The sequence below is a fragment of the Struthio camelus genome, chromosome 17 (genome assembly GCF_040807025.1).
Source record: "Struthio camelus isolate bStrCam1 chromosome 17, bStrCam1.hap1, whole genome shotgun sequence".
Classification (NCBI taxonomy): Eukaryota; Metazoa; Chordata; class Aves; order Struthioniformes; family Struthionidae; genus Struthio; species Struthio camelus.
In genome coordinates this window covers 2,473,118-2,500,091 of record NC_090958.1, presented here as the reverse complement: position 1 = coordinate 2,500,091, position 26,974 = coordinate 2,473,118, and the positions used below count along the sequence as shown (strand labels likewise).

Below are 26,974 nucleotides of genomic sequence, written 5' to 3'. Positions count from 1 at the left end.
AATTGCCCTGGAACCCCTATTCCTGAGCAATGCAGCTCTGTTCTCTCTCTGTCTAGGATACTTGGCACTTAGACATCCTTCAGTCAGCACAATGTGAATAAACCAGTACAAGTCCTACTGCATTCCTCAGCTGTGCAGTATTTCAGATAAAACCTGTGGTTCTCGTTAAATGACAACCACAACCTTACAGAAAGATTAGATAAGTGAAAGAGTTTACAACTTACCTAAGGAACTGCATGATCTGAGAGAGTCAAAAACAAGACCTGGCACCTTGAAGGCAATACAAAGCCATCTGCAAGACACCTCATGACATGTCAATTCCAAAAGTGAGTGAGACAGTGATTTATACTGAAGTGTTCCCAGCTGAGCTATTTATTCACTTGGGAAACCGTCCTGTTGTCCTACTCCGTTGTCTACCTGGGAAGCACTAGCTAAAACTCAGCTATAACCTGTGAAGGACCTTTGCAAATGAAGTGAGGGAGTACTATACTTTCTTTGTGTATCTGAACCCAAAACACCCACACTGTGTTCTCTCCATCCCTTTCCCTGTTAGCCTACTTGGAGACTGCTTGGGTACAGCAGTGGCAAGAGTTTTCATTCCAGAATCTTTTACTAGTTCCACTGAGACCATCTTGGTGCCAAAAAGTTAGAAAGGGTGGGCAGAAAGAGTACCTTGTGCTTGCAACTCCACTAGCACAACTTAGAGATGTATAAAACTATATACGGGGCTGCCCTGCACAACTGCTGCGCTCTGTACAAACCTGTGCTTCATTCAACATAGTCCTTAAAAGAAGCATCCCAGAAAATCTGAATTACAGAACAAGAAAGGACTGGTACTCCTCCACCGCTGCCCACTGCTTACACAAGCCACAGAATCTTCTTGCAGTTACCTCTCTTTTGAACTAGACTGAATCTGTTAGAAAAAGAGACAATCTCAATTTAGAAATGCCCAGTGATGGAAAATCTACTGCAGTACTTGGCAAATTTTTCAATGGTTAACTGCATACATGATTACAGTGTGAACCCATTTTCCAGACTGACTCCAACTTCTAGCCCTTGCTTTAGCTTTTGCCTGCTAGACTGAGATGCTTTCTATTATAGCCTTCTGTAGGTATGTACTTACATATTACAATCAAATCATTCATCTTCTCTGTGAGTAGCAGAATTGAACAGGCTCTTTTAATCTTTTAATCTACTATACCGTATGCTTTCCAGTCCATTAATGACTCAATGTATTTATCTAAGTCCTAATTTTCCAATATCCTTCTTGCACAGGGGTAACAAAGCAGACCACACTCTTTTAGGAATCAGGTCCAGACACAAAGTCAGCAGAACCTGCCCCCAAGAAAACTTGGTACCTCCTCATTCCAATGAGCCACAGGAGCCATTTGGCTATATCCTGATGCTGGAAACTCAGTAGGGCAGATTAACCATCAGGACCTGCATTATGCAATTAATATTTCTGAGGATAGTCTCCCCTTTTTGCTTCATTCCAGCTATGAGGTAATCCCAGTAAGTGCCTGTCGTCTTCCGGAGGTAACGTTCCCCTGCCTTGGTATTGCTGCTCATGTGAGTGGGAAATGGAGGGTTACCTGTCATTTCCCTTCCACAGCCCTGCATCCACTATGTTTTCTTTAAAGTCCACTGCATCTTTACTGACTCCTCACCCCAACCTCTCACCCAGAGACTGTCATTTATCAATGCCAGCTGGACCACCATCACTTCTCTCTGAGCTGCAGTAGAGATTGCAGAAAGTCAGTCAAATCTCATTTGAAGATTTAAACCAACAGAGAATCCAACACATCCCTTTGCAGAACATTCTAATGCTTAAATTCCCATCACAACTAAAAATCATAGTTTATTCCTGGGTAAATTTATCTAACAAGAATAATTTATAGCCCCTAAAGCTCCTTAAATTTAGCACAAAGTAGCTTGTATTCTATGGAGGATTCTAGAATACAGTTAAATGTAATAGTTTAATTTAAAGCAAATAGCTCCCAGAATCCTACTATTTCCCACATATCTGACATCAGTCAAAACTCTTTGGAGCAAAAGGTTATTTCAAACTACGTTTGATTTCATGCAGTGATAGAGCCTGCTTGGATGTTAGATTAGATCAACGGAACTTGCCGTAGAAAAGGCACATCTATCTCAAGCAAAAAAACACTTGCCTGTAAAGCATAGTGACTGAGATATTAAAGCATAGTGACTGAGATATACATTTCTTAGACTTAAGAGAACACTTAAATCAGGGCAGTGAAATTGTACACAGCTGTATGTGTGATTCCATTAGCAAAAGAATTGCAAAATTCCATTCTTGATGAACAGATAAGTTGAAAGAAATGAGTTCAGCTAGAAAAACAAGGCACTGCGGAAGTACTCCACTGCAGTACACGATCTACTCCATCAGCTCAATGCATGGTTGTTCTGTTTATGCTGTTTTGTAAAGACACTAAGTCTAGAACACTAGATTTAAAAACAATCAACACGATTGTCTAAAGCAAGCTAAACAGACAGGGTCTGTTGAGAAGTCATGCTGCAGACCATGAAGTCTTTCTAAGAAGAGTCCCAGGGCAGACTGGGCAGTCTGCAAAAGAATTGTAGTCATTCTGGTATGAAATAGAAGTTGTCACTCATCCATCATGTTATTTTATTAATATGAGAAAAAGAACAAAAATCATTTTACTAAATTAAATTATCATTCGCAGAAGTTGTGAAGAACAAGATAATGGATTCAGTTTGGGTTATAAGGCCCCCAGAGTTTTTATAAATTATCTGTAAAGATTGTAGGCACTTACTGTCCATTCTCAAGGTCCTTCACATGGCACACAGATGCTTCCACCACATCCTTTGGATTGTGGTAAGGGTTGCTGGCAATGGGATGTTCCTCAAGATGATAATGCCAGGCAGTCCCATTGACTTTGTAAACAAGTGGACTGGCTTTCCCATTGGGTGACATCTCTTCCCTGCTTCTATCCTTCTCAGGTATCACAACTTCAATTTTCACTTCAACTGCAGGAACAAACAGAAACTTTAATTAAAATGAAGCAGGAGGTTTTACTCTTCTCAACATGTCAGATCTGGCTTCCCGCCCCAACACAGACAATCTGTGCAGTAAGGAAGGAAATAGGTTAGAGATGGAAACCAGAGCCAGTAGGTCTCTGCCCTCTCACAGATCCATTGTCATGCTGCTTTGCTACATGTTGTGTCCAAGCTGAGCAACAATTAGGGAGTCAGCGATGAAGCAATGTGGCCTCTTCAAATGCCCTGCCCTTCTCCACTGCCACCACTACATTCATGCTCATAAACATATGCTGCACTGTAGATTCTTCTCCTGGCCTTCAGCCTTCTGACCTAAGCCGAGACTGTGAGGGGAAGGCACAGGGGCTGTTCCAGGCACACAGAATAAAGGCACACAGAAACAGTTCCTCTGTCTGGGAAGTAAGTCAATACTTGCAAAGTAGTCACAGAGTAACAAACATGAAGGCACTTGAACTTGTGTAATATAAAGTAGGGGAATTTCAGCTACAGCAAGGGCAACTACATAAAGATCCTCAGGAGGTGAGAAATGCAAATTAATGGAATTCACCTGAGTATGCTGGACACAAGAACATGGGGCGGGCTGAAGGGAGAAGATGGGGAAATGTCCAGGATGGAGCTGGGGGATCAGGCCTTGATGGCAGAGGATTTGGACAGTGAGTCCAGTCAAAATCCTGCTTTACAGGGACATGTGGATTGGAGAGAGGACCCCCTATTGCGATGGGGTGAGCTGGGGCAGAAAGGGGTAAGGTTGGAAGGGAAGCGCTGAACAGTCTGGGTTTGCTGGAGCATGCTTCCCTTTCCTGGCAAGAGAATTGTTGTGAAGGCATCTCAGCCAGGGCTGCGGCAGGCAGCAGGGCAGGTTGTTGGGGAGCCTTACTGAGGTTGCAGCATAGAGAGGGGCACCAAGTACAGGAGGAGAAGTGAGGTCCTGTGCACCATGGACAGGACAGCCATGGCAGGAGAGCAGCAGCCACAGGTACAGGCAGGCTGGATGCTGGTGAAAGTCTAGGGGGAATGAGATAGCTGAGCAACTCTTAGGGAGAACAAATCTGAGGCAGTGACAAGTTTGGGGACTAGATCCTCGTGTTCACAGAAGAAAGGGATAGTTAGTGAATCCAAATGGATTTCCATCTATGTGGAAACAAAACTGAGGATGATAGTCATGTATTCACCTTGGGATGCAGGGAGTGGTGGCACCAACAAGTGACCTGTGTGGTTTCCTCCTCCATGATAGGACCATGCAGGGCCAGATCAGACTGACTGCCCTCAACAGGAGTGAAAAATGCAGGACTTTAGCAGGGAGATGACTGAGGAGGGGAGAATACAACCCAAGGGAACACAGCATGGCAATGGGCAGCCAGGAAAGTCTTCCATGCCTAAATGCCCTTGCAGGCACTAATGCTACATACAAGGCATACATACATACACACACACACAGAGCCATATGCATATATGTAGCCATGCTACATCTATGGCCATGGTCATCAAAAGGCGCAGGCAAGATAAGGCTTGTAGCCAAGGTGGTTTCTTCCACTAGATCAGCTAGTGTAATTGAAATCATCAGACCTGCCTTGGAGCACAGAAGCCTTCCTCAGTCAGGTCCAAAGACTGTATAGCTCTTCCAGCTATTCCAGTTGGTGTAATAAAAGATATTATGTCTACCTACGAAACCTGTCTCAGATGGAGATAGAGTGAAAGCATCCACCAATACTGGAAGAAACTGCTCTTCCAATCTAACCTCTGTCTTTCTGCTTAAGGGTCTGTAGCTGGTTAGCCCTTTCTTCCCTTTAAATTCAATGTTTCCATCCTGAAGGCAGCATATTTTTCTGACAATTTGGTGGGAGCACCTGATTTTCCTGTTTCACTTCAGCCCACAGCACGTCGCCTGGCTGTGGAATGTGCTGCCATGAGAGGTCAGACCCTCATGCTGTAATTTGCTTTAAAAACAGATTTTGCTTGACAATAACATTTTTAATCATGCTTGATTAGACTGAATGAATCAAACCTCCTGGGCATATATTAATCCTGTAGGGTCACAGAAGTGACTTCCATCCCCTTGACAGCCTGGCAACATGTGAGAAGGGTCTGCTTTTTGCTGAAGTACCAAATCCTAGCAATCAAGCAGAGGCAGGCTACAGCCTAGATGGTCCGATGAATGGATCCAGTAAAGCAGTTTGCTGGGTACCCATCCCTAACCAATGGAAGAGACAGAAAATGTAAATTTATGTTGCATTATTTTAACTGACAGCTGCAGGAATTACTGCAAACAAGTATGACCAGCTCTACACGTTTAAAAAAATACTTGCACCAAGCAAATTTCTTCCTAGAGCTCTACAGAAGCTTCAGTGGTACAACACAGCTTTCAGCAGGTGACCAGCAAAGAGACTGTTTTTCATAAGCAACGTTTTCCTAAAACATTTGGAAAAGTAGACATGGATTTTCCAGGACAGAATTATGAAATATAATCAATACCAATTTATGTCATTTCCAGTCAAAGAAACATGCGAATCATTTGATATGATTACATGTTTGATCGGTGAACTATCTGAAGAAAGTGCAGTTGCACTTCCTTAAGGCTAAAAACTGATCAAAGGCATACTGCATAACAGGTGAGACTGGGGTTGCTAAAAATCCAGCATCAAAACAATACATCTTGGTTTGCATGAAAATGAAGTGCCCTTGAGCAGTGCCTTCATCTGCAGTTGCCCAGAGCAACAAGATGTCATGGAGTCAGGTGGTGGAATCCTGTTACAGGAAATTACTGCACTGGAAGACACCAGGCTGGGACTGGCAAATCTGGTGACTACAAGCCCTAGAAATGACGTTAAATTCATTGGTGCATGGAAGAAACACTCAAACCTGTCACTTGGACTGTTTTCTCAACAGTTTTCAAACTGCACTTGAATCAGGTGAGCAGAGCACCCAGATACACCCATGGGTGCATGATCCTCCATGGACAAAGATGGAAGTTTCCCCTCAGAAGAATATATGCAAGAAAGCAACACCCGTCTGGACACACGGTATGTTACAGCATTCCCAGCACTGATTCATTACTCAGTGAGAGTGATGACTGACATACCACTCAGCTTTGAAATAAAAGTCCCTCAGAAAAGAAAAAAAAAGGATGAAGTCTTATCCCCCACCTCCCATTTCAGGACCCATATTTCACCCCTTGTCTCTACGCATGGCAGCTCCTATTCCCCTCTCCCTGACTCTTTATTGCCTCTGAGGCCCCTGCCTTCACTCAGTAACTTCTCATCTCCATGCCACCAGCACCTCCCTCCCCAGTGCTGCCCTGCCTCTTCCTCCTCCTCCTGCCCAGTTCAGGCTGCAGCCCAGCGTGGGGTAGCTCTCTGGCCAAAGACCTGCATTCCCATGTGCTGATCCCTTCTGGAATCCAGGGTTCAGTGGTACCTGAGTTTATCCAGGAAACTGGCTCTGTTTTGATCAGAGAAAATGACATTTACATGAAAGATATTTATAAAAACAAGTTTAACTTTTGAAGTCAATTGGCATTATGCAAATACATTCAACCTGCTCCATCCTTCTGTCAGTAATTTTAAAACCTGCTAAAAGAGGTTCCATAGCTTAAAGTGAACTGTTTGGAAAGTGTTACGCACATGCATATAAATCTATTGCTGTCTGTGTGGTTGCTGACTCCTCCTGGACTAGCCATAGGCAACGCTGTAACACAGCTTGAGATTCTTGGAAGTGGGAATGAAGATGATCGTTATCTCTCAGGGCAGAGCAAATGCTATTCTGCATGTATATATGTGTGTGTGTATGTATATGTGTATATATATGTATACATGTATGTATTTATGTGTGTGTGTGTGCATATGTGTGCATTTAGGTATAAACATATATATGAAACACCTTAGCAGCAGGCCAGGGCTGGAAGTATTTTATAAGAATATACAAAAAAGTAGCTGGACAGGTTGAGTTATTTTATTTGCAGATGCTAATACTGCATATCAACAGATATCGCATGTTACTCCCACGTTTTAAGTCTTTAGGCCTGAGAGCACTACTGAGACACCTTTGCGTATGTCCAGAAACCTCATCCCAGCACTGGGCAGCTCCTTTCATATCACAATTGACTGTTCTTTAGTTTCACACTGTAAACATGATGTTTTCATGTGTTTTCTCCTACAGCCAGTAGTCATTAAAACCTGGGAGCTGGTCACTACTACTCCATTATACTTCAAGTAAATTAATTCATTCTTAAACATTATTCCTATCAATCTCTTGCCTGGGACAACTGAAAACCTCTTTGCCCACTTTTAGCCAGGTACCTGAGCCATAAGGTTGCAAGCTGCAATAAACTAGTGAGTGGGAGAAGCTGTGAGTGACCACCCGCTGTGATAGCAGGATGGGGAGCCTGATGCTCTAGTCTAGTGGTTAGGGATGTTCACTGAGAGAAAGGCATCTCTGTGCCCAGCCCTACTCTAGGGACTTTCATGCTTTGTATTTAAGAACTGTTCCAGGTGAAATTCACAGCTCTAGCCCTAGGAAGCATCCAGTCTAGAAAAAAGTTAATACTGGAAGGAGCTGCAGAAAAACCAACAAGCAATCACAGCAGCTAACACAGAATAGTCTTCTGTGTGGGTGTTGGTGCACCATGATCCTCTTTATCTATCATCTTGGCTTGTGATGCCTCTCCTGTTGGAGTGGGAGCTGAGATCTCACACAGATTGCCAGATGGCAATGTGAAGTTCATTATGTATGCATCATGCACCCTGACAAAAATGGAAAAAAATTATGCAGATTGAGAATGAGGCCTTCAGAATAGTGCCTGGAGTTATGTGATTGCATCACCAGAGAGAATAAAAGATGACTCCAGTACTTAAACATAAGCTTTTAACTAAACACTTAAATATCAGGATAGGGTTGGGTTCTGCAGCAATAGTCACACTTGTACTGGTTGTCTGTTCAGCAAAAGGTCCTTCTGGAATACAGTAATATGTGTGTAATTTCAAGGTTATCTTGAGAAATGCTGAGGGTATTCAGAAGGACTGAGGGTCTCTTGGATATAACAAGATGGGAGCAGATAAGAACCTCACATACGTCTTTCAAAAGTATCTAAATAAATTAAATCCCATTGACTTCAGGATAGTATCTAAAATATTCCCTTCATGTCAAAACATTATTGATAGAGAAGACAGCTTCATTTTGTCCCCTGCCCGGCCTGCTTCTCATTTGTACAGGGGATGGATGGATTTTTAGAAATAGGAATGTCTACCAGTTAGCCATACAGTTCACTGTTCCTGCAAGAAACGTGAAAGGCAAGTATTTTTAAAAAGTTGTGAAACCTCTTGGCCAGAACAGTCAGTAGCTGCAAATGTATCTCTGTTTATCTTATTGCATTTGGAGGTTTTATAATCACTGAGATGAAGCACTTCCAGTCAGTGGTGTGCAAACAAGGGGCTAGGGAAAGGCTTGTCAAAAGCTTTTGAAAAGTGCTAATCAAAAACAGACTTACAGAAAGAGTGTTACATTACAGTAGGGCATTTTCGATCATTTGCCCTGCTATGCAAATACAGCTCTGCATGAAAATATGCACTACAAGAAATATGCCTGCAGAGCTTTTATTCCTGTATTGGTCTAAGATAAAACAGAATTTTGCTGATGGTATACAAAATAAAAAGGAACTGCCAGCAGCTTGTTACAGGTTTAGTCAGTGACGACATTTATTCCTGGATGTGTTTTCACTCCTTAGAGATTTCAAGGACATGAAACAGTGTGGCTTTTCCACAAAGGAAAACCGATGAATCTGAAAACAGATATTTAATCATAGTATCCAATACTATAGTTTCTGGGCACTATAATGACCAGTAACATAATCACAGTATAGGTGAATCCCAGAAGCCAAACTTTATTTTTCTCTTTGCCTCTCAGAAACCACCCACTGCAGTCTCAAAGACAGCTTGCATGCCAGTGCCTTGCAGAGCAGTGGAACAGAGGACTCCATTTAGTGGATACTTGGTGGCTTGCAAACCTGACCTGTATTGCACCACCAAACTTTCTGAATCTTTCAGCCTGATGTCCCCACTTTCTGAGATAATGAAAACAAACTGCCAACAAAAGGCCCCCAAAAGATATTTTCTACCCACCAAAGCTACTGATTGATCAGACAGATGAGTGCTATTATCTCCTCCAATTTCACTTGTGCTTGGACATAAGCAGTTAACAAGGACAGAGCAGCAAGCACCCTCACAAGTGCTCACAGCAAGTCCTTCTCAGGTGGCTAAAATGAGCCAAAGAAAGAGAGCTCTCCTCAGAGGCAGCTGAGGTAATGCCAGATGCAACAACTTCCCTTGGAAGAGACCCAAGTCCCCAGCTCCAGTACCTTCTGCCTCTAGGTATCAGTGCTAGGGCTTTCTTCTTGCTGCTGCATATGAGGACCTACTAAAAATTAGCGCTCATACTTGGGCTCCAGAGAGGTTTCATGATGCCTGTTCATGCCCACACTCTAGCTAGGCACTCAGAAAAAGGCTTAAAAGGAGTCTTTGCTCTTTTTACACTAGACCTCCCTTGACCAGCCAGTTTTGCTTATATGGCCTACACTTTAGCCATTTTCTCTCTTACATATCCCCACCTTTGCCAGACACTGAGAAAATAAAACACTCCAAATCTGAATTTGGCAAAAGGAGATACTGAGCTAAGCATCCCGCACATGGCAGCCCTGTGGCTGTCCCTCAGCTCCCAGGCACACCTCCTGAGAGGACAATCAGAACAGGAGCAGGGAGCCCACACAGCAGAGCTGCAGAAGGAGAACGTCCAAAGTATACTTCAGGAGTTTGCAGAAACAGAGAAAGTATCCTCGAGATCCAGGTGCCTAAGGCTGATTTACATGCCAGAGGTAACATGCATGGTATTTCCTGTGTACTGCTGCTAAAGAAAATAAAATTCACATAACAGAGCACTATCTAGGAAATGGCTTAGGCTACTGTGACTGTGAAAACAATAAGAAATCAAGAAGTAGATGGTCTTACTCTCTTCCAGCAGAGGCAAAATTCAGGGCTTGCCAGTGACTAGCAAAGTCACAGCATCAAGAAAGGTTCTTGTGAAAGAGTCACAAGTATCTGTACTAGGACTGGTATCACACAAACTCATCCTGGGGCATGAAGGAACCAGTTCCGTCCCCATGAATTGCAGGGAGGCAGAAAGCAGCACCCAAAAGGAAGCACAGAAGCAGGAAAGGTCATTAAGTGGATTGAGACACAGGCCAGGAGCTGCACAAGAGGTAGAGGAGGCTCAGGCATGGCACGCTACTTGCTTGGATGGAGTTACAAAGCAGTTGAAAAGCAGCTCATGGGAATCACAGCAGATGAGACAGTTGAGGACAAATTAAGTGGGAAATATTCCTATAATTTTTGATTTGTCTTTGAGCTCAGAACAGCTTTGGACAGAATGCTTGCCCTTGACTCATACCATGACTGACTCCCCTGCTCAGCTCTCTTTCCTCCCATCACTTGCTGTGACTCCATTTCACTATATCTCAGAGCTTCCCCCAAAAGCACTGCTAAAGCCTTTGCACAATTCCTTGCATGCAAGTGAAAGTGCAAAGGAATTCTGAAGGGATTAACAGGTCCATAATCCTCCCCACAGGAGCAGAGAATTAACATTCTCCAAAGCCTGCTCCTATGGAGACCACTGCATGGCTGACCTACTTTAATCTGCAGCTGCAGAGGCTGCTGTGTGACAGTAGCAGAGTGCTGAAGAGCAGTCACCTGGTTTGGGCTTGGAGAAGCATCCTCCTCCCATGGTGAGCCAAGCAGCCAGAGCAGCGCACCGGGAACAAGAGGTGAGGCAAAGAAAGGCGGCAGCCCACACGCTGGCCAGATGTGTGCGGCACGGGCTGAGCGAGCAGGTCAGCAAGGGTGCTGGCACATCCTCTCATGACAAACTGCCTGCTCATATCATCCTGGGCTTCAGTCTTCCTTTACAACCTGTAGGGGATAGAAAAGCTCCATGAGAATTCAATAAATCTGTGTATTACACAGAAGGGAAACAAACCCAGCAACCCAGCTGTTGTTTCTCCAAACAGCTGCACAGATGAGCTTAGGAATAAAAGCATTTAAGATGCAGCAAACTCAGGGGCAAGTTATACTGAACTCAGTGTCACAGAATAGTTGGGGTTGACAGAGACCTCTAGAGATCATGTGGTCTAACTCCCCTGCTCTAGCAGGTTAGCTAGAACAGGTTGTCCAGAATCATGTCCAGTCAGATTTTGAATATCTCCAAGGATGGAGACTCCACAACTTCAGGACTCCCAGGTCCTTCTCTGCAAAGCTGCTTACCAGCTGGTTGGCCTCCAGCATGTACTGGTGCCTGAGGTTATTCTTCCCCAGGTGAGGAACTTTGCACTTCCCTTTGCTGAACTGCATGAGATTCTTCCCTGCCTATTTCCCCAGCCTGTTGAGGTCCCTCTGAATAGCAGCACAACCATCTGGTGTATCAGCCACTCCTCCTCAAATGTCTCCAACTCAAAGTCTACAAATATCAGGCACCTGTTTGCAAATTACTTAATTCACTGGGACCTAGAGTCCTCAATTTCAAGAGAAGTGATCATTCTCACACTATGGAATTAGTTTCTCTCATACAATTTCTGCCTGTATCTGTCCCACAGTCTGACACTAGCCTGAGATATGGTTCCAAGTGATCATACCCCAGCAGCTAAAGCCTCATGGTATGTTTTTCAAAGGAGCCTGGGGGAGGCATCACCCTTGCTTTCCAGGAGAGGTAGGTTTCAAACTGCCCAGGCAATTCGGAACATGCTTTTTGGAGCAACTTTTCTAGATACAACTAGGGCAGCAGCTTTCTTGTGAACTGGCCAGAGAAACAGTATCTAACTTTACTTTAGAAAATACTTTCACAGAATCAAACAATCATAGAATGGTTGAGGTTGGAAGGGACCTCTGGCCATCACCTAGTCCAACTCTCCTGCTCAAGCAGAGTCACCTAAAGCAGGCAGCTCAGGACCGTGTCCAAACAACTTCATCCCCAGGGATGGAGACTTCACAGCCTCTCTGGGCAACCTGTTCCAGTGTTCAACTACCGTCACAGCAAAGAAGTGTTTTCTTGTGTTCAAGTGGAATTTCCTGTGCTTCAGGTTTTTCTTGTGTTTCAGTTTGTGCCAATTGCCTTTCATCCTGTCACTGGGCATCACTGAGAAAAGTCTGGCCTCATCCTCTTTACATCCTCCCTTCAGATATTTAAACGCATTGATAAGATTCCCTCCCCCCCCCCCCGAGCCCCTTTCCTGTGTTGTCTTAACATGACTCTAGCAAGTTCCAATTCATTATCATTTATGACAGTATGCTAGAGGCCCACAATGGCATGCACATTTAAGAAATGGTTCCCATTCAGAACAGACAATGTCAGAGCACAGGATGGAGGAAGGTGCGCAATAGATCAAAAGGTGACTTGAGTGACAACTGGAAAACATGATGCCAAGGTCACAGTTCATAGAGTTGCTGATAAATACAATTATAATTCTAAATGTTTAAAATTACAAAACTCATATCATTTATGTTCAGACTTTAATAACATTCCACAGCCCTGCCTTTGGAAGTTAAATCTTTAAGCACTTAGGCCTCAGCCCAAATACAATGATTGAACTATAAATACATTTCAGTCAGTTTCTTTTTTGTTAGTATTAGGTGATGGGAAAAAGCTACTTCACTGCTTGGTCCTGAAAGTTCTTACTCCTTCCAATAACACCTACTCCTGCAGAAATCTCATTCATTTTGGAATGCTTGCTCATTCGAAAAAAGGTTTTCAACATCAGGCCATTTGCATTGAAAAACAGTATTTCATATTATTAAGTCAAGATCTTTTAATTTTAAGTAGGATGGGCAAACAGGCCACATCAAATTATATTCATCTCATTAACTTTGAACAATATTGCTCTCAGATTTTGGTACAAACTAAGATCTACAACAACCCTGAAAATAGCAAAGATTTCTGCTGATGCATGCAAAAAATAGATAATTTAGTAAGTCTTCCTACATTACAAAAAGGAGAAGATTCTACCCATTTACACCTGCACTTGAACTGGTTTACTGTGGTTTTGCCATATATTTTTCACAAAGGCTTCCAGTCTGGATAGGAAGGTAAAACTGCTTTTCAAGGAACATCTTTGCACAGGTACATTATACTTCTCTTTAACTTTGATCTTAGAAGTGTCTAAATACCTTTCAAATAAGAAGAAAATAAAGAAAAATAAAAATTGTATTGCAATTTCTCCCCAAAGAATGAATACTTTGCAAAGTTATGGAAAAAAAATCAATAATTTGCCAGAGATAGGCCTATCTGTGATAAGGAAGGCTCCTGAGATCAACAAATGCTAACCACTCATGTTTAGCTAATCTTTGAATAGGTGACACGTCAGATAGAAATGCCCTTCATTATCACCAAGCTAAGCACTTCATGCATGTTTATCTTTACAAGATAAGACAATAAAATATTATTCTGCAGAACACACCCTGCCAGAGAGGTTAGCAGTTACATCATCACTCAGTTTAGTTAAATAGTGGGAGTTTAAAAAAAAAACCTCCAGGCAATTCTGCCCACTTCCAAGCTTATCCAGCCAGCAGCTTCAGCACACCGCCGGAGTCAGCTGGCTAAAAGCACAGGGGAAGAAGCAGTGTCTCAAGTAAACTTTTTATGGCATGAAATAGGGCTGCTTGCAGCTTCTCTAGAAGATCTGCTGCATTCTCAGGAGGCACAGTCACCACTGCTGCATCGTATCTCCACATAACCCACAACCACACACATACCCCAGTTGCTTTGCCTATAGAGCATTTCCAGAGCACATACGTCTTCCTCAAAACTGCCTCAAAACATCGCAAATGTATCCTTTAGTTAAGCAGTGACACAAAATAACAGATATAGCTTTTCTGTTTAAGCTATATCCCTCCAAAACATACACTCTCATCCCTGCATACTTACAAACTGGCCTCTGCACTCAAGAAAGCCCAGAGGAAGCAATACAACTACCAGGACAAGCCGTGTGCTGCATGGGAGAACTGTGGGTCCCATACGTGCCTCACTGCAATAAGCCCAGCTCCTCTCCAGTAGGACTGCCATGGGACTCATTTCCAGCTGGTCTGGTTGGTTTTATGAGGGATTCTGCAGGTGCTGCCTGAGCTCCTGCCCATCAGCCATTTGTCTAACATGACTTGCTCTTGTTCGGTCTTCAGAGATGGCCATATAAAGTAATATCCTCAAGTCCACTTCACCTTCTAATTCCCCCACCAACGGTCCCATCAAGCCCTTTAGAGGTGTCCTGGCCGACTGGGCTGAGGCACACATGCAGTGCTCAGGCTGGCTGGCCAGCCAGACACTATCTCTTGGAGCAGGCAATAGCAGAGCAGAGCACACACTTTTGGGTCTCTCTCCTCTGCCCAGCCACTCATCTTCACAAAACTTGCAGGAACTTAAAGGCCAACAGGCTAAAACGTACAGGAGACTGACAGAAAAGCAGAAAGAGAGCACAACCACAAACACTTAATTCCTGTAGGCTATAAAAAGGCATCAGTGTAGAAGTCACTTCACACACAAGTTAAATATGGAGAAGGGAAACCACAGAGGCTGAGGGCAAGCCACATATATCTAATCAGTTTAAACAAAACAGATGTTCATTTCCAGAGTGCTGGCGTTAACCAGGCAAAAGCAAAATGATTCTTGGTAGGATACCAGCTAGAGGTACCAGATAAGAAAACATTTAGCTCTCCACAGCCTCAGTCCCAGCAAGCACATATAAATGTTTCAGAAAGTCGCTTGAGACTCAGCTTGTTGTGGACACATTTCAGCCTGCTACACAAGACCAACTAACAAGACGTGCTGGAATCATGCCACCACTAGTAGCATTCAGAGGTACAGATCTGGAATCAGCACGACACAGTCCTGCAGGAAATCATGGCCAAAACCTCCTCTCTGTTAGGAAAAAGGGAAATAAACTGATATAAAACAAGATGGAATTGTAACTCACTACAAGACCATCCATGAAACCATGATAACTTTTGAAGGGCAATGAACTGACCTAGAGAAGGTAAGGCAAGAGATCTTCATGCCTCAATAAACCACTTTTTAATCTACTCCCTGAAAAAAACCACCTTCTGTGCTATACACATGAACAGGAACACCTCAAGCATCTGCTACAAAAGGGCAACAAGGACATGGTTACCAAAAAATATAAGGCAACTACTGTGGTACTGAGGAACATACTATCCCATCTCAAAATATTTCTGTGTGAACAGAGAATCAGCCTTGCAATATGTTGTCCATGAAACGAGTCTCCAGCATCATCCAACAAGAAAGTATATTACCAGAAGAACTATGATGCTCCTAAACAGAAGAAGAAATGTTGAAAAGTAGTCAGTGTTACTAACCCTAAGCACTTTCAGCACACAGTAGCTTAAATGTAATATTGCAACATTCAGTTTTTACTGCAAGAAAGGGATATAAAAACAAAAGAATTACTGTCCAGGCCAGCCCAAATGTCCATCTTTACCCTCTTTGACAGTGGCAAACAGCACTTACAGGTCACAAGCATGCAAGAACAAGGCAGACATACAATGATACTTCAACCTGCCTTTCTTGACAGGTTCAGGCAATCTATGCCTAGAGTTTAGGAGCCAGAGGTTGCACCATTTTTGAGAGAAGGAACTAGTACTGCCAATGGTATTATTAGCATCATATTTACCTCTCTGATTGCTGCTGAGCCCCAGGCCACTATTTTAATTGAACACTCTTCTGTGACTCCAAAATCTTTTCCAAGCAGTAAGTTCATATGTATATATTATACATTGTAGGTATAATTAGGATTTTTCCCCTGAGCGTTAGTTTGTGTTTACTGAAATTGAATGTCATTTTATCATCTAGTCACTCCGTATCATGATATCCCATTGCAACATTTCACAGTCAGCATCTGTTTATGACTAACCATATCGCCTGCCTAGAAATCTCAGATGTCTGCTTCAATCAGTGTCGGAGTGCTGACTTCACTGTGCTTAATGACATGGGCATCTCCAAGACATACTGGTTTGTAATCCAAGCTAATACCACAACCCACTGGGGATATCAGTTGGAGACCTCTCCCCCGAGCACTGGACATGGACACATTCATAACAGAGTTCATGGGGTCCCCTGATTCTTGATTCATCTGTTGTGAAAGAGGATCCTGATGCACAAGTACACTAAGCAATTCTTGGCCCCTCTCCAGAATCCTCCAAAATCCCTTGCTGAGGTTCTGGCTGCCCTTCTCCCATCACCTTTTTATGACATCATCCCCACCCAAGACTCCATCAAGACATATGCTGTTCAGACAACAATTTCTTTCCATACTGACTTTCGTGACCACAGATAAAAGCACTCAACAAACCTTAAGAAGCTGCTAAGGAAGGATATGGTCTGGTTCTGCGGGGTACAGGTACCTTTTTCCCAGGATTAACTGTCCAGGCTTCTCCTCTAACAGGCATAAACAGTTGCGAAGACTTTGCCAGCCTCGATCTGCCTTCCCAGCTTGGATTCCTGAGGAACTTTGCAGAGATGCTACCAAGCCTCTCATGGGTAAATCTCAGCGTCCCTTACTCATCTGCTTTGACCAGGGCACTGCAAGAACTGAGAATACTGCCAGCTGGACACCATAAGGTATTTCCCCAGGCGTTCCTGAGAAGCTGTATGTCTACGGCATTTGGCTATACTGGGCACAGTTGTAAGCCTCTCCATTTGGAGACTGAAGACGGGTAAGACACTTCTGCTCAGGATTGGCTTTGAAAAGTAATATTCTGGAAGGCATCTTGCTCCCGTTTTTGGCAGGTCTTGTTCAGGCTTCACTGGAGGAAGCTTCTTGTGCCAGTTTGTCTAGCCATCATGTGTTCTTCCAGAGCACTTCCCTGCTGAGTGACCCACAGGGGATGGATGTGCTTTTAACTTCCTAGGGAAAGCTGTAATCCACCATTGTTCTGAAGAGGGCAATGATCCCCTAACATCCACTTCAGAGAGATAAGATCTATTTTATTGTTTTCCTAGCCATTTCCTGGCAAGGAATCCCATCACTGCAATACAAATTCCAGTGCACAGGAATCTGCTGTCAAATTGCAGGACTAAATCCACTAGCAGGAATCAGCAATGGGTATGATGCTAAGTGTAGTGACGGCTCTTGATGCTAGTGGCATGTGGCCACAACCTGGTCTGTGGCCAAGTACCCTGGTGCAGTACACTTCCCCGGCATGCTGATCAAAGTGGCCCTCAATGTTGGACCTCTGACAGCAGAGATGTTTCTTCTAACTAGTCCCAGGGAATGGCTGTTCATCAGTATAATGAGGATATTGTCATTGCCTCCCTCGGGCAAGGTCTGCTTGAGTGGCTGATGGAAATCAGAGGTCAGAGCTCCCTGGCAAAGCCTCATAGAGCCATTGTAACTGGGAAGCTGGCAGACCCTCCCCATCACGTCACCAATGTTCCCCCTGAGGATATGGGACTCTCAGAAGTGCCAGTTCTCCTCACCTGTGCTTGATGTCTCAGGTCACTCTATATCAGGTGGTGATACAGATTGACCTGAGATTCCTGCCACAGATTCCTGGCTGTGGCAGCATGGGGATGTTCCCTGCTGATTTTTGCATTATTTCTGCAGAGGAAGTACTTCCAATGTAATAAGATGAAATCCTTTGCCAGGAAGGGCTTTTGTTGGGTACCACGTACTTGGAGGGAGACAGTCCTGCTGCAGTGCCCAGCACCTGCTCTAACATTGGGCCTCTGGGTTGTCTGAGCCTCAGAAAGACCACTGATCCTGTTCCTCTTCTGCCTGGCCCTCCTCCAAAGACACAGACAGCAATAGCACGTGACAGCAAGGACAGTGTTTTCACTCTCAAAAAAGCAGAGGAAGGTCAGCATCTTCCAACTCCAGGTCTCTTCTAAGCCCCATCAGCTGAGCCGACCCAAAGAGGCCAAAGTAAGCAGGCTTGAAGGGAGATTGTTCCTGTACTAGCACTGCACTGCTGGCCTGTGTATGCCTACTATGGGAGATGAAGATAACCCCTCCCCTCACTCCACTGGGAGTAGAGACTGTGCCCAGGCATTTCCTGACGGGAAGGCAATGAATCTCATACCTGAGAGCACCACAAAAGAGTGTTATTGTGTAGCCATAGGATCACGGATGAATTTAGGTTGGAAGAAACTTCTGGAGATCATCTGGTCCAATTTCTAATCCAAGAAGGGTGAGGTTCAAAGCTGGATCTGGCTTAAATCCCGCTTTAGGCTTTGGAGAACAGATCCAATGCCTTGGTGAGATGAGAAGACCCCACACACACCTGGAGGTCCCAAAAGCTACCAAGCCTTTTCACGCAGCTATCAGTGGAAAAAGTTGAGATTCAGTAGCCTGCAAAGAACAAGCAAATCCATTTTCAGCAGTATGAGACTTATCCATATCTTCTCCAGGGCCAAATGCAGTACCCATAAGAAATGGGATGTGAAGATGTTCAAAATGTTATCAGTGTCATACTGCTTACCGAACACTTGGGAGCACCTAGTGGTCTCCTGCAGGCCCAGGAAGGATTTTTTTTTCCTCAGGTATATCAGGTTTGTGTTTTTCTGCCATTCTCTGAAGCCCCTAAGGTGGCTCCAGGTTGAAAGAGGAAAGGGGTCAGGCAGTGCTGGTGTCCCCAGTGGGCATGAGAACTCACACAAGGCTGGCTGGGAAGCAGGTTTTGCTCACATGTGCAGAGAATAGCCAATTGCCAGGTTTGGGGGTCAGGAAGGAATTTTCCCCTGGGGCAGATTGGCACTGGTCTCTGGGGGTTTTTCAACTTCCTCTGTAGCACTGAGCAAGGCTTACTCCTGAGGCTCCTCTCGGCCATTTCAGGTCAGTGATTCCCTGCTGCTGCAGAACCAAGAATCCAGCTGTGCCCTTGATCTCTCTCTCTTCCCTGTGGCACTTTTATTTTTTTAGCTTTCAGTCATTTGTAGCATAGGTCTTCTAGTGAATGTCCTAGAGTTGCATGCTCAATAGGAGCTGCTATTTTTAACTGCCCCTGCATATAATTAAATTTTCTTTTTATCATAGCTTGGTTCCATTGTTTGTGTTATGTATACACTTATTTCACTCTCTGTAACTTTGTCCCTCAGAAGAAGGATCAGTGACTGCACATAATTTTCAGATTCATGGTGATGTTACCATCTGAAGAACTCAGCACCTTCTTCTAGGGGTATCCTTCTTGGATGTTTCTGAAGAGTCCAAGTCAGAAGTTGTCAGAGCCATTTCCTTCCTGCTCAGCATAAGCATGTCTAAAATAGGTCTCATCAACACAGTCTGCTCCACACACTTAGATCTTATTAGTCACGTTGGCTCTCTGGGTACCTATTCTTGGAGTTACAACACACCATGCTGCTCTAGGCCTGAAAGAAGATCCTGTGCTTGGGAGAAAAAGTCAACGGAGGTACCTTTATCCCAGGAATATCTTCCCAACAGATACCTAGAGTTTTAGGAAGGTCCCAGATATCTATCAATAATGGCTTTTTTTCTACTGCACTCACTGTTCATATAAGAGATGCTGGTCTTCAAGAAACATCTTGTAGCTGGGAGTTGAGGGCAGGCCAACAAGAAGAAAACAGATCGATCCTGGACAGTCAAGACAGTGCTCAATGTATGATGTTGTTTTGCTCCCAGCTCTCACACAGATGCTCTAGCTAAGCCTACATCTTAGAGCTAGAATGTCTCAAAATTGACTTTGTGAGACAGGAGAACAAAGGTAAAAGGATGAACCCAAGATGCTGGCCCTTCTCCAAATGAGTATGTATGCACTCCTGTTCTACAGTTCTCCTCCTACCTTCCCTCTTAAGGCCCACCGAATGGTTCATGCAGCAACTACCACAGACTACATCATCTCTTGGCCAGGTCTTTCATATAGCTGTGGTGCCTTCAGTTGTGTCTACTCAGTCACCCAGCAGTCTGGGCTTTCTGAAGTCATACAGTACATTATGACACACATACCTGTTTTCCATCTAAACTCTTCATTCAGAACAGAAACTATATGCAAAAATAAGGTAACACAACTTTCTTATTTATAATCCTGAATACATGTTGCCCTGTGCTCCTCAGTTCCTCCTCTACCAGCACACAATGCCACACTCATCAGTCACATAAAGGAACTGAGGATGCACAGTAGCTCCACATTTCCTAGAAGCCTTGCTCCACTACAAACAGCCTTTGCAGTTTTAATGATTGTCCTATATACATCTGTCAGCTCAAGCCTTAGTGTCTGTCCTTCCTGGATGGGCAGTGCCTCCGGAATGGTTTCTCTTTCCCTTTCAGAAGCTGGGAATTCAATGCTGGTCCGACTTGTCTCCCAAAAACCTCATCTGTTCTGAAGAGGAAAGGTAAACCTGTGCATCAGAGCAGCTGTCTAGTAAGAAACCGAGATACAGCTTTGAAGCTTAAGCTCTTGAGCAGAAAAGCAAGAGGAGTGGGATTCTTCAGGCTCAAAAGCATCTGACTGCATTCTGGTGGCAGTGTTTGTATAAGCAGGAAAGTGCTGGCTCTGACTCTGGCTCCTGCTGTGGAAAAAAATAACCCTTGATCCTAAACCATACCATATCTACCGCAGAGTTACCTCTCTGCCAATTCTCTGTACACACACAATATTGTCTTTAAAACAAAACACAGTGGGAATCGCTGAGCAGTTTCAGCAAGAGACCCATTTTAGGCACACCCTACAAACAAATCTAAGCAAAAACTGCATAGCCAGTACAAGGGTCTCTCTGTGGAGCTCTCCTGAAATCGCTCAGTGTGTTCCACAGTGCAGCCTGAACTCTCTCCTCCATGGCAGACTAGCTCTGATACCTATTGACTGAGCTCAAACTAGGCTGTGCTGTGGTACGCCTAATGCAAACACAGTGTAGGAAAGAGGAGGGCATCCCTCCTCCCAAGGCTGACAGCTGGCCCAGGGCCCAGGCATTGGGCTTCCACATGAATCCTGAGACCTCTTTCTTTGGTGTCAGGCCCAGGATAGTCCCCAGACACTATATCAATCTACTGCTAACCTCAGGCCTACCGGCACCTCACTTAGCCCCTTCGAGTCCAGAATTTCACTGGGATTCACAGCCCAATTCGCTTCGATTTCCTCATCTCATAATACTGCAACCCAGTAGTGATCCCAGACTCCTAGTCCCACGATTGCACCATGCACTGCCCAGCACTGGGTGGCCAGGCACACACCCACCTTAATTCACTAGGCCAGATATCTGCTCCACCAGCAGCCAGTCCCCACCACAAGACTTAGCATACCAGAAGGCCTTGTCTAGAACTACAACAAACCCTCTCCAATTTTCTTCCTAAATATACCCCCCTTCCCTTTGCCAATACTGTCCTTTACCCTCAACAGTTCTTTTCCTCCCTTGGTGTTTATCCCAATGTATTCACTCATAGCAATCAGATCTGCACCCAGGCACCATTTTGCATAAGCCAGTCTTCCTGGTGTCCTCTTAAGACAAGGGCTGTCCATTTCTTTTATTTTACTGGGGACCTTCTCTGAGCCTGCTCAAGTTTGACTTAAATAGAGGTTACCAAAGCTGTACGGTGGGCCACCACTTTCCACAATGTCAAACCATGCCTGGCACAGCAATATTAACACTCCTATCTGCTGGATCATTTGATGGTGGTGACTCCATGACATCCTGTCACTGATGAGTACACACAGATTTTTCCTCCTCTATCACTTTCTTAAGAGGAGCTCCTGTTTTGCAGCTGAAATTCTAGATGTTGGACCCTCAGTGCATAGCCTTGTGCTCCATTTTGTTGAGCTCCATTTCTGTTCCTCCATCTCTCTGTTCTGTGGGACAATTCCAGCCCTCTCCTGCACCAGTGATGCAGATGGTGGCGGGACTGCGCTCAAACTCCAACTCTTGCTGTGGCTCTGTCAGTTTGTTAGTCCAAGCACAGCTGAACCTAGTACCACATACACTACAACCGCCTTCCTACTGTCTGCACGTGTTCATGCTGCCCAGCAAAGAGGGACTCCACTAAAACCAAGCCAGCTGTTGGCACAAAGTCCTGCTAACATCCTAAGCTGCTTGCAGCCTCCCTTTCTGCTAGCCCAGGAGTCTGTCCTCTGCCCGGTGTACCATCCAGAGCATTGCCAAGCTGCCAACACTCACAACCACTCAGAAACACGGGGATAAAACAGGAGTGTCAGAAGCTCCAGGTCACGTTCCCTGGAATGTCTGACTCCACTGAGTCAAGCTGCTCCCCAGGCCTGGCTTTTGGCTCTGTCTCCAGAAAAACACAGGCTCTGCTGCCAAGGAAAGCACATCTCTCCTCTGGACGTGGGAGTCTAAACGCAGCACAGGTGTGGCTAGAGCATCAGAGGTTGAGAGGCTCTTTTCAGTGCCCTGGGGATCATACTGCACGCCCTGTGTTAGCAAGAAAATGTGCAACAGACCATGCACTGACCCTGGGAAGGTGCACAGAGTCTGCCTGCCATAGGAAAAGCATGGAAAGAACCATTGAGAAAGCAATCAAATTACACAAAGCAGCATGAAAGAGGACTCCATTTTTAGAGCAGGTTGAACTTGTATTTTTAAAATTAATTTGGGGGTGAAAACAGATGGGGCTCGATACTGAAACTTAGGTATCATTGATTTCAGGAACTGTACTACAAAGGATACATAGAGGGCCCCTACAAACCTCCAAAGGCTCCAGGCTCCCAGCACTTATACAAATCAGCCTCCCAGTGCAGGGTGCATGACTGGTAAAGGAAAACGCCCTTGTTTGTATAACTGGATCCTGCCTCTCCATCCCGAGGATGCTGCACTCATGATATAATCACACTTTTTGCACAGAAGGGTCATGTACCAGCCTAGCATTGCACAGTGGCTGGCCCAACAGGCCCCCCTGCCTTGCACTGCAGATGAGTGGGAGTTAAAGGGGGCTGACGGGCAGAAGCCAGGTGGGGGAAACTTACTTTCTCTCATCTCTGCCTGAGTCCCAGGCACCCTGGCCTTCCTGTGCTCAGAATCCCACACCTGTCTCTGCTTTAGCTCCCCAAGTCATTACCTCCCTCTTTCTACCACTGCTTAGCCCTGATTCCTGACAGCTCTCCAGCCAACTCCCCTTCCCCACTGTCATAACCCTCTCACTCCCAGTTTCCTTGCATTTTCCTTCCTGTCCCTCAGACCCGGGGAACCCATCTTCTCCTACCTGTTTCCAGCTCCTAGGGCTTCATAGTCCCTACAGTCCAGCAAGGCCTGCGTGGCTTACTCTGTCTCAGTGTGCAGACACCATCAGATCCTCACCATTCCCTTCCGTTCCCTCCTGCTCTCTTACTAACTTGCCTTCCAGGGAACCCGTGGTAGGTGCCCTCTTTCCCCTCTCCTTAGCATACCCTCCTCTCCAAGCCTTTAATTCCCCAGCTGCTTCTTGCGCTCTCCCAGAAAGTAGTCTGGTGCACACAGAGAGATTTGCTTTGCACTGGCCTACAGAAAACAAGTGGATCCAGGTTTGCCAGATAATTGCTTTCCAATGTCCACAAGAAACAGAAGCAAATCTTGTGTTGCAATACACTGAGTATATCTCATGAAGCCAAATAGCCCTGTCAATGAGCTGAAAAGGCCCAAAGTGCGAGAGATTTGCCTGGATTTCTGTCTCTGCTGGTGAGAATTGGGAAGGCCATGTCCTAGTGCACTTCATCTTGTCACTGGAAGGAGGTTTTGTCAGTCAGGTTATATATATAGCTACAAAGCTGCCATTTAACATGTCTGACGGCTCTTGAAGAAGTGCAGCAGGAAAACTGTGTCAGACTACAATTAGCTAAAATTGTTTTACTGGCTGCTGCTTCAGCAATTCATATGCTCCAGGTTAAAGGCTCATTCAGCAGCGCTCTGAGTGTCACAACTCTAATATGTCCTTTGCAAGCTGGATTGGAAATGTTCTGAAATTAATAATTAAACAAGACATTTGGTTCAGATCTCAAAGGTACACCAATAAATACTGAAATGCTCAAAAGTCTCCCAGGTACAGACTGCTCCATGCAAAATCAAAGCATTTCACAATACAAAAGCATTTCAATTCTTCTTGCTTTCTACTGTTAGCATTTTACTATGGCACAAGAGAAAAAGATGCTTCTTAGAGAATCTGCAAACAGTGCAAAAGAAGTTTATCATGGTAACGTTTTCCAAGACTAGCAACTAAGCACAACATCACAGAATTTCTTCCTCAATCCACCATGCTCAGAATTTCATGTTAACCTTCAGAAAGAGGAGAACATGCAGTTATCCACACTTTTGCCAGTATAGTTTCCCCACCCACTCATGCAAAGGCAGATTTGTGTCTGCAAGTACATGAGTGGATCATATGCATTTCACCAGTCTTCCAGATGCTGGCCTATGAAACTATGGCTGTTTGCCCAGATGGGATTATGGTCTCCCAAACAGGGGACAAACAAACTCAGTGCACACAGAGCATTAGGCTATTTCACAAAGGGCAGCTTAGGATGAACCACTGTTAATAAGCCATGAAGCTTGTCTCTGTAAGCAATCATAGTCCATTTTCTTGGTGTTTTGATTTCTCAAGCAATTGCTGTATTTTAAGATAGATAATAAAACACCAGCAGTATTTCTGTATTGCTGAGGCAGGCACAAGGCTGCTCCTCCCCTGGTCTCGTCCTTGCAGAGTGCTCCCTGCAAAGAGGGGCATCAGGGTCGCACATAGAGCACCCAATGAGTGCGGAGGTGCACAGCTTCTGCACGCCCGTTATTTCCACGCGTGGAGGATAACAGAGGGTCACGCCAGGACATCCCGCCCGACTGGAGGCACGGTGCTCAGCCCAGGACAGCTGGATGCGATCCCAGTCGGGCCCCAGGAGCGGAAGGCAGCGCCTCCCGCACTGGAAGCGGGGTCCCCCTCCGAGCAGGGCACCGCGGCGCGGAGCCAGGGCCGCTCAGGCTCCGCCACGCCGAGCGGCTGCGGGAGCGGCCGCGGTGCTGGCGCCTCGGCTCCCTGCGCTACCGGCTCGCCGCGGCTCCCCCGGTCGCGGCTCCGCGCAGCCCGCTCTTACCTGAGCAGCAAGCGGCGGCCCCGACGTGCGAGTGAAGGGCATCGCGGCAGGCGCGGCGGCCCGGGCCGCGCCGGAGCGGGGGGCGCGCGGCCGCCCCCGGGCGGGCGGGCCGGGGCGGGCCGGGGCGGGGCGGCTGCCCGGGCCCCGCCGCAGCAGCTACCTGGCCGGCACTGCGGCCGCGGCCAGGGCCAGAGGGATGGCAGCGCGGCTCCGCACAGCGCAGCGCTCCCGCCGCGCGAGGCACCATGGCACGGCGGGCGCCGCCGTCGCGCTGCGCACCGGGCGCGAGGGCTGGGGTAGCGCGCATGCACCGGCGCAGCGGCGAGCTCGGGCAGCGGGGGGAATAGGGGGTCTGCCAGGAGCGCAGCTGCGGTGTCTGTGCGGACCCCGAGTGCAAGGCTCCGGGTCTCCGTGCTGTTCCTGGGTGCAGGCGTGCACGTTTCTGTGACATCCCTGGGCACAGGGTGCGGGTGTCTGTGCACGTGCTGGCGCCGAGCTGCAAGTGTCTCTGCCATCCCTAGGCACAGGCTGAAGGCGTCTGTGCAGGTCCTGGCACAGAGGAGCGGGCATCTAGGCCATCCCTGGGCACAGAGTGCCGGTGTCTCCGCAGATCCCAGCACCCTGGTGCCTGTGCTTGTGCCATCCCCGGGCACAAGCACATGGAGTTCTGTGCCATCCCCAGTCCAGGAAATGTGGGCATCCATGCAGGTCCAGGTACTGTCTGTGCCATCCCCAGGCACAGGGTGCAGGTGTCTGTACAGGCACCCAGCACTGAGGTATGGATGGCTGTGCCATCCCTGGGCAAAGGGTGCGGGTGTCTTTGTGGGTCCCAGCACTGAGCTGCTGATGTCTGTGCCATCCCTGGGCACTGGGTGTGGATCACAGAATCACAGAACAGTTGAAGTTGGAAGGGACCTCTGGAGATCATCCAGTCCAACCCCCCTGCTCAAGCAGGGTCCTCTAGAGCACTTTGCCCAGGATCGCGTCCAGGCGGGTTTTGAATAGCTCCAGGGAAGGAGACTCCACAACCTCTCTGGGCAACCTCTTCCAGTGCTCCGTCACCCTCACAGGAAAGAAGTTTTTCCTCGTGTTCAGAATGGATCTTCCTGTGTTTCAGTTTGTGCCCGTTGTCCTGTCACCGAGCACCACGGAGAAGAGTCTGGCCCCATCCTCTTGACATTCCCCCTTTAGATATTTGTATACATTGATGAGATCCCCTCTCAGTCTTCTCTTCTCCAGGCTGAAACAGGCCCAGCTCTGTCAGCCTTTCTTCAGAGGAGAGGTGCTCCAGTCCCCTCATCATCTTCGTAGGCCTCCGCTGGACTCTCTCCAGGAGTGCCGTGCCTCTCTTGTACTGGGGAGCAGCCCAGAATTGGACGCAGTACTCCGGGTGAGGCCTCCCCAGGGCTGAGGAGAGGGGCAGGATCACCTCCCTCCACCTGCTGGCAACACTCTGCCTGATGCAACCCGGGATACCATTGGCCTTCTTGGCCACAAGGGCACACTGCTGCCTCATGCTCATCTTGTTGTCCACCACGACTCCCAGGTCCTTCTCTGCAGAGCTACTTTCCAGCAGGTCAGCCCCCAGCCTGTCCTGGTGCAGGGGGTTAGTCCTCCCCAGGTGCAGGACCCTGTAGCACTTGCCTTTGTTGAACTTCAGGAGGTTCCTCTCCGCCCAGCTCTCCAGCCTGTCCAGGTCCCTTGGAATGGCAGCACAGCCTTCTGGTGTGTCAGCCACTCCCCCCAGTTTGGTATCATCGGCAAACGTGCACTCTGAGTGCACTCTGTGCCTTCCTCCAGGTCATTGAGGAATACGTTGAGCAAGACTGGAGCCAGGACTGCCCCCTGGGGGACACCACTTAGCTACAGGCCTC

At 46.3% G+C, this 26,974-nt stretch overlaps 1 protein-coding gene across 4 annotated transcripts in view; it reads right to left on the bottom strand.

The window, feature by feature from the left end:
- The window catches only part of AIFM3 (AIF family member 3), a 75,332-nt gene extending 50,134 nt beyond the window's left edge, over window positions 1–25,198 (bottom strand). For 3 of the 4 annotated variants that reach the window (XM_068910643.1, XM_068910644.1, XM_068910645.1), the window contains exons 1-3: window positions 25,101–25,198; window positions 10,776–10,994; window positions 2,799–3,012 (exon numbers count right to left, since the gene is read on the bottom strand). In XM_068910643.1, the coding sequence (XP_068766744.1) occupies window positions 2,799–3,012; window positions 10,776–10,809 (248 nt within the window). In that variant the 5' untranslated portion in view covers window positions 10,810–10,994; window positions 25,101–25,198. Of the gene's footprint in view, window positions 1–2,798; window positions 3,013–10,775; window positions 10,995–25,100 lie in introns of those variants that run through there. The other variant, XM_009671957.2, reaches the window with a different exon arrangement.
- Between the last annotated feature and the right edge of the window lie 1,776 nt (window positions 25,199–26,974).